General features: G+C 32.0%; 1 protein-coding gene across 2 annotated transcripts; it reads right to left on the bottom strand.

Moving 5' to 3' along the window:
* Positions 1-394: 394 nt before the first annotated feature.
* LOC123866842 lies at positions 395-7,866 on the bottom strand. 2 transcript variants are annotated; one of them, XM_045908551.1, is made up of 4 exons: positions 7,754-7,866; positions 4,570-4,717; positions 3,066-3,197; positions 395-2,265 (listed from the first exon to the last, which is right to left on the bottom strand). In XM_045908551.1, the coding sequence occupies exons 2-4, from the start codon at positions 4,715-4,717 to the stop codon at positions 818-820; spliced, it is 1,728 nt and encodes a 575-aa protein (XP_045764507.1). In that variant the 5' UTR covers positions 7,754-7,866; the 3' UTR covers positions 395-817. The 2 variants fall into 2 exon arrangements, with proteins under 2 accessions (XP_045764507.1, XP_045764506.1); XM_045908550.1 differs by having other exon boundaries at positions 7,758-7,866.
* Between the last annotated feature and the right edge of the window lie 473 nt (positions 7,867-8,339).

The following is an 8,339-nucleotide window of genomic DNA, read 5'->3' as shown; positions in this document are numbered from 1 at the left end:
TGGTTACACTATTTAAAAAAATTAAAGTGTGTTTCAATTTTCAAAGTAAGATAACTATACCAAGTGGAGTATCTTTCACTTATTTTTATGCATAATAGTTTTTGATTTATCGTACAAAATGTCGAAAAATTACTTGAGTACGGAACCCTCGGTGCGCGAGTCTGACTCACCCTTGGTCGTTTTTTTTTCTAAAAGAAGGCATGTTGATTTATATGTACACAATTATTTTATTGAGGTAGGTAAATACCATCTATGTATACCTACACTCTCTCAAGTAAAATGTACTTACTGTACACAGTACAAGAAATTAATTTACTAAGCTCTTCGATCTATGCAAGTATGTTATTTGAATTGAACACGACTACACTACGAAGTACACAGAAAATAACACAGGTGGCGTTGTGTATGTTTATTTTTCAATTCAGAACCTAAATTAAAATACGTATCACATTTTGTAGGACACATAAATGCTAAAATTTTGAGAAAAGACTAGCCATAATTTGATCTATAATCAACTATTGTCACGGCAAAAGCACGGTTTACCGTAGATGTACTACTAATCACAGAAAAGTGGCCCTTCCAAAATCAATGATACTAATCGTACTTCTGACATGACTGTCGCCGCTTGAAGAAAATATTGCAAGTCTTTTCTCATTACGCTTTATTTACTTACTAGAATAAAATTTTGTATTTCATTTATTATAAATATAATTTTAAAATTAAAAGTTGACATGGCAGTGTTTAATAAAAATAATTTTTGCATACCTACCTATATTATAGATTTTAAAAAGTCTCTGTATACCTACCTACTTTGATTTTATTTTGAGTCAATTGGATAGTAAAGCCATTTAAATTCATAGCCTTTAAGACCATATTTATCATCTTTTTCCGTCTCAGGCTTTGGAACTTCATCAGATTGTATATCTAGAACTTCCTGAGAAATTCGTGGATGGAATCCCGTTTCATCTGCTGTATAATCCACTCTTGTTCTAATACCATTTCTTCCTGTTACATAATAGTATCCAATTTTCGCTCCACTCTTGTATCCTTCTTCGTGGTGACTGTGAAATCCTATTGTATAATTGAAGGTATATAAAAGTTCGGTCATATCAGTTTTTGTTAAGCCTTTTGGCAAGCCTTCGTTCTCTCCTGGATTTTTCTGATAAATATTTGTATTTTTGTCCACTACTTGCATTTGGGCAGCCACGAGAACTGGTTTTCCAATGTTTTGTTGGGATGATGCATACGAATTAGATGGAGTAGATTTATAATATTGTTCTGGATTAACCGCTTGTAAAATATCTGTAAAGGTTTTCGGCACTCTATCTCCTGGAATTATTCCTTGAATTGGAGCATCAATTGTCTGACCAAGAATTCTGGGTTTATTTTGGTAACTTTCCTTTTGAATATATTGATTGTCTTTTGTAAATGACCCTTGACCATTTTTGTGTTCTGTGTTAAAACTTGGATAGTTATGTTCTAATTTAGGCGTGCCAGAATCTTGAACTTTTGTGTCTGCTTGCTGTGGATAACTTTGAGGAGAACTTGAAAATTGCTGATTATTGTGGTAAGGAGGTTGTAAATTATATTGCCCGTCGATTATTCCTTGCTGTTGTTGTTGTTCTGCATTAAATTCTTGTTGATGATTTAGTCCTGCATTAGTTTGTAATAAAGAATTTGGACCTACGCTAGATTGTTGTTGACCTTGTGCCTTTTGCAAATATTTTCGTCCTACATTAAAATCGTCTTGATAATTTTGCTGACTAGGTCCATTTTGTGAAAATTGATCTTGATTAATAACGTTGACTGCTTGATTCGGATAACTTAGACCAGGATTAGGAATATTCTGCTCAGGTTGACTTGAAATAGCCCCCTGTTGATAGTTTTGTTCAAAATTTGGTTGTTGTGATTGTTGACGTGCAAGTGAATTTCCATATTGTGAATTAACTTGTTGATTGTTGTATTTTTGTGAATTTTCCTGAGAGTTACTAGCGAATTGCGGGTTTCCCCCTGTTTGCAACTGTTTGACATAGTTATTATTTGTAAGTGAAACTGCTGAACTGGTTAATTTTGGTCGGGGAGTTGTTGTAGTAGTAGTTGTGAGCAATTTGCAATGAGAGCACGCTTGTAAAGATGAACTAAGTTCTCGATTGGTTGGCTGAGTTTTAGTAGAAGTGTCTGGTATCGACAATTTTTGCGACGGCGGGAGGGCAAGCGAGTGTCCTTTTCTCTCCGCAGAGCTCCGAGTATCGGGGGCAGTAGGATCTGAAAAGTAATAAACAAATCTTGTTACAAAAAGCTCATTTTTATTTTTCATTTTCAGGGCCAAACAGCCGAATTTAACTAAATTTGAATTTTTATCTTATACGATTTATAAAGTATTTAAAGTTTTACAAAAACCTAAATAAAGTTGAAGGTTTCTGAATTAGAGATTAAAATACACAGCTTGTTTTAATTAAGCTAGTATTAATTAATAGTTGACCCGCCCCGACTTTGGATGGGGAGTCTACCTTTTCCATAGACAAAATATGGGTATTAAAAGATTGTACCTATTAGAATCTACCAACTTATAAACAGTTCTAAATACAATGAAACCCGTATTATATTGCACTGAAAAATTTAGGAGCGTCGTAGGTATAATTTTTTTTTACCGAAATCAAACCTATTACTAATGTTATAGGGAAGAAATCAAAATATATTGTATGTTATGTATGTTTATGGTTAAGAGTTAACTTAAATTACAGTAACTGATCGGGATTGAATCGCTGTTGCCCGTTGAGGAATTCGGTCTTCTATTTCCGAAACTGTTCATCAAATCTTCATCTTTACATGGTATCAACCTGATAGTATAATCTTTGTAAAGAATAAGGGACGGTGAAAATCAATTCAGATTTTGTCTATTTGTACCTGCTAAATGTACGATTAGGATTGTCCCACTTCAGAGTCAGGCTGAGGCTGCAAGGAGGGATCTAGTCTCTTTTTTATTTCGGTAAAATTTAAATTTCGGTTTTACTAAATTTTTAAAACTTGGACGGATTTGTGAAAAAAGTTTAGTTTTTACTTACAAGGTTTAACTCGAATATTCTTCATAGATATTATTTTGAAGTTTCCGTTTTCGTCTGTCGCGTACACAGTTACGTGATAGACACCGTCAGCGGTAATGAAACCGAACTCTCCCATAATTATGCCATTTTCGTCTGAAAAAAAAAACACGTTTACGAGATTAAAAATTTACAGAATATCGTCGTTTTCAGCTCAACGAATAGACCTGGCATAGATCTTTTTTAGGGATCTTCAGAGAGCACGGTCTTGTGCCGCAAATCTTAGATGTCATAAATACATAAAGGTAAATATGTAGCTAGAGTAATCTATCTACCTACGTTAGTAAATAACATGTTTTAGTATCGTAATGTTATGTTATGATATATACTCAAAATAAAATAAATAGGTAAATGACCGATCAGTAATTATTATTTTCGAGACAATTTAGTACGATAACCCGGTCCAGCGCGAGTCTGACTCAAACGCGAAGGGTTCCTTACAAGATATATGTAGGTACATTATGTATTTTTTTATTTGCATGGCAGCCATTTTTAAATTCGCCATCTAGGTTTTTATTATTTGTTGTTACAGCGGCAATAGAAATACACTCTTCAATTTTCAGAACTCTACCTCTTTATGAAATTGATACAGCTCGCTGATAGACGGATGGACAGCGGAGGTTTATTAATAGGGTTATTTGGCACCCTTCGGGGTACGGATCCCTATAATTATCTTATTTTTTCATTGACTCATTAATAAAACAGAAAATTAACTGCTAGAGCGTTATTTAATTAAGGCAATAAAAATATAAAATTGGATAATTTTTAGGATTATTAATTGACTGCCATTAAGAATAATTAATCGAAGTGATTCCCAAAAGCTCATCGTTGATATTAATCTCTATCGATTCATAAAATATGGAATGTATTCTCATCATCGATGTATCGATGATTTTCACAGATTGGCTCCAGTAGAACCATTATTTTTAATTAAAAAACATGTGCTAATTGTTGTAGGTACCTTCCTAGCTTTATTATAACAAGCATTATCTTGTTGTTATTAATAAATATAAAAGCCTCACTAAAGTTTAAATAGGATTACGTTTATTTGTCTGTTTGTATTCAAAAAGCTATTAGATGATTTTATATACATATTTGTAATTGATAACTGACTGTCAGCTACTAATTGTTCGTGTTTGTTGATTTTCTTCTTCTTTTATTTTAAGTGTATGAAGCTGATCTTTTTTTTGTTTTTAATTTATTAATTTACGGACCCAAAAAAAAAAACCTTATTAAATATATCTCGCCAAACTGAACAAAAATATTGTTTATTTATTTATGTTATTAGTTTACAAATATCTATTTTCAAAACGTTTGTATGATCAATCTTTTTGTTTATATGTTTTGTACCTACAAGCTATCTTGTTTTTGTGGTAAGTAAGTAGATATAGGGAACTCTTGAGGTAACCTTAGGAATTTTCTAAATTGATAAGCTTACCTACTGGTTTTTATCAAACTGTAAACCTACCTTTCTTTTCATGTCTATGCTGCTCTCCATCAATCGTGAACCCGAACTCATAGGGCCGGTTTCCATCGGTGTATTTATCGGCTCCTTGTGCTTGGAAATAGCAAAGCACAACATAGAGCGTTAAGCATACTATTTTTAGTCGAATCATCTGAAAAACATAACACAAAAGAATATTATTTCTCTGAAAAAAAAAAAATGGGTTATTTTGGTCAACATTGACTAAAAAGATATGTATTCAGATAGGCATTTCTAATTGGATTTATGTTACATTAAGAAATGATTCGTTAGGAATAAGCCGCAAAGCGGCTTTTTGATTTTTAAAAAAGGTTTTTCAAACTAAGGGTGCTTCTAACTTAAAAATCAAAAATCAATTTAAAAGGAATATCTACTAGTTTTTTTAATTATTTTTTATTATAGGTATCAGTAGCTACAAGTGTGAATATTTTTGTTCAAATATTATATGAGTGACATAGTCATTATACAAATATTTTAAGTTCAAGGCATGTTTTTTTTAACAAAACGAATCGGCGAGATGCATAGATAATAATAATTAAATGAAGAGTAGACAGATATTTTATATTTTTGTAACATTACAATGTTGAAAATATTGTGGTCCCACATGGTAAAAGAACTAAAACTATAGGTATATATACAGACACGTTTCTATTTATTTGAAAAAGACAATTCTTTATCAAAAATAAGTGATAAAAGTATTTTTTATTTATTACTTTTTGCATTACCATCGTTATTTTCTAATTTCATTTTTTCCTTTTTTATGTTCGTATAATATAATATATTCTTTATTTCTACACCTTCATAAAATTAAACGAAAACCATTAGCTTAACATAGAAATATGATTTTGAACCACGGTGTCCATTAATGTTTTCAATAACGAGTATTTTATTCGCAACAACAATATAAAATATTCATGAGTGAGAAAAGTAGTTCTTGTAGTAAAAATTAGTAGATAGGTTCTTAATGTAAATTTGGTAATAAAATGTTTTATTGAATATTGTTTCCGTATGAAAATATTAAACTGTCAAGTTTACGACGCCCGCTGGCTTACAGTAGAAATAATAAACCGGCCAATTGCGAGTCAGACTCGCGCATCGAGGGTATCGCATCGCGCAAAGATACGAGGTGGCAAAATAAAAATTCGGAAAGAGCACGTCGAAATCTATAAAACCACCAATTTGCAAAACTCCTGGAAAACTTTCCATCTAAAACTACGAAATGACTGGACTATCATGGCATTAGTATTAATACACATGTACGTAACTTACTTTAGTAATATGCAGTCAATGATAAATGTCGCATCTTTTTCGATAAATGTTACTCTTTTTTTTTTGGAATATTTATTTAATTATATTGATTAATACGAGGGGGCGAATATAAAAGTGAGAATACGACACAAACTCTTTGGAAGGTGTAAATACTCGTACTTACTTACTTGGATAAAAAAGCTGGGTTAGGTATTATATCAACCAAAATGCGATTATTTTTTGTTTTTAAAAATAGGTGTCGGATTACTATGCGTGACAATCACATAATTTATAAGCTGTGTAAAAACAAATATTTAACCACTAATGCGAATTTTTAGTTATTGAACAAATATCATATACAGGTAGGTTTTTAGACTGTGTACTTACACAGAGAACAAAACAAGCCGGATTTTACAATAACTCCTCTCCCATCTTCTGTTTTTGTTGTTATATTCTTCTTTCTTTACAACCTCTCCCACTACCAAGGGTCACTGGTAGAGATAAGTGCTTCCTTGTCCACTTTTTAGAGTTCCGTACCTCAAAAGGAAAAACGAACTCTTATAGGATCACTTTGTTGTCTGTCTGTCTGTCTGTCAAGAAACCTATAGGGTACTTCCCGTTAACCTAGAATCATAAAATTTGGCAGGCAGGTAGGTCTTATAGCACAAGTACAGGAATAAATCTGAAAACCCCGAATTTGTGGTTACATCTTTAAAGAAAAATTAAAATGTGTTTTAATTTTCAAAGTAAGATAACTACACCAAGTGTCATATGAAAGGGCTTTACGTGTACGTTCTAAAACAGAATTTTATTTATTTTTATGTATAATAGTTTTTGATTTATCGTGCAAAATGTTGGAAAAAATACCCGAATACGGAACCCTCAGTGCGCGAGTCTGACTCGCACTTGGCCGGTTTTTTAAAAATTGTATTTCATGTTGTTTCGAGGAGCTATAAATGGAGAGGTTTTGATAAAAGCTAAAAGGTTATAAATCAAAAAATGGTTTCTTTATTTTCACTTAATATGGTTTGCAGATCTTTACTCCGGCTAGAGCTTATGATTTTCAAAATCAGCTTTATTGCATGATACTTAAAGATATTTAAATTTTTGAACGGCGGCGGTACAGGGAGATCGTTCAAATATTTTGTCAAATTATTTGTATTAATGGCGTTTTTAATATGTTGAGAAATGAAAATCGAAAATCCATTTTGACGTTTCAGCCGATCGGGAAGCATACCTTGCAAACTTTCGCTTTTGTCGAGTACTCGTTACGGTAACTCAGGTAATGTTGCCAAACACTCTAAAAGGTACCCATACCTACTATTACTATACTCTAACTACTATACTAGTATATTTTAACTATGCATGTAGCACAGATGCAATTATTATTAAAGCTACAAAACTACAAATTAGAATCATCGCTGATGATGTCGAGCTTTTGAAGTAATCAAGTGGATTTATAACGTTTGAATAATAGCAATCAACGGTTTGATTAATACACCTAGTCACAAGTTATTATATTCCATTCGTTTACGATTAGTTTACAAAAAAAATAATTGGTAAAATTGTTTATTCCGGACATCTTCTAGTAAATACAGGGCTGCCTAAAAATGTCCTAAAATTATAATTAGATATTAGTAAAGAAAAATCCCGAATAAAATACAGCGTACTTACACCAAGTTTACGCTATATTATTTTACACTTGTATGCATGATTTCATATTTCAAAATTAAGATCTACTTTTATAAAATATGTCACCATTTTCAAAACCGTACCGTGGTAAAATTTGGTGCCCGAGATAGTAAAATTGATTACCGTGCGAGATGGTAAAATTAAATGAGTTTGGGTTAACTAACTAACAATTTTCGGCCGAATTACTAAACTATGTTACTGTAAGATATTAATCTGTTTGCACGTTTACTTACTTTTTTCTATGGCCACACATTTGGGCTTTAACCACGCGGTTCCTTGCGCAACAGGTCTCACGAGACTGTCGATTCTTTGTACAACGTAACTTATTAATACGTTCACATAGAATACATGAAGCACGCACACAGTTCTTTATTTTCGATTAGCGGTTATTTCATGTCTACTTATTTATATGCGAATTTATTTGATCTTGCTATTAGAAGGATATATGGGTTTTTGACAAGTTCAGCAAAGTTTGGATTAACTAAATCCGTCTCAAATGACGTGCGAAATGTACCTTTATAGGTAAGTACTCGTATCATTTGCACGTTTAAGTAGATTTCTACTTTGCGTTAACTTAACTTAATTTTTTACACTTGTTTAATTTTCGGACTTTGTTTCGTAGTATTTAGAAAATTTATTTATTGATATAATTGGTCAATAAATATATTAGTTTAAATTAATAAAGGCTAAATCACACTAATATTATAAAGGCGAAAGTTTGTATGTGTGTGTGTGTGTGTGTGTGTGTGTGTGTGTGTGTGTGTGTATGTTTGTTATTCCTTCACGCAAAAACTACTGGACGGATTTGGCTGAAA

This window comes from Maniola jurtina, chromosome 7 (assembly GCF_905333055.1).
Source record: "Maniola jurtina chromosome 7, ilManJurt1.1, whole genome shotgun sequence".
In the NCBI taxonomy this organism is placed as follows: domain Eukaryota; kingdom Metazoa; phylum Arthropoda; class Insecta; order Lepidoptera; family Nymphalidae; genus Maniola; species Maniola jurtina.
The sequence above is the reverse complement of the archived record's forward strand: the minus strand, read 5'-3'. Positions and strand labels throughout refer to the sequence as shown.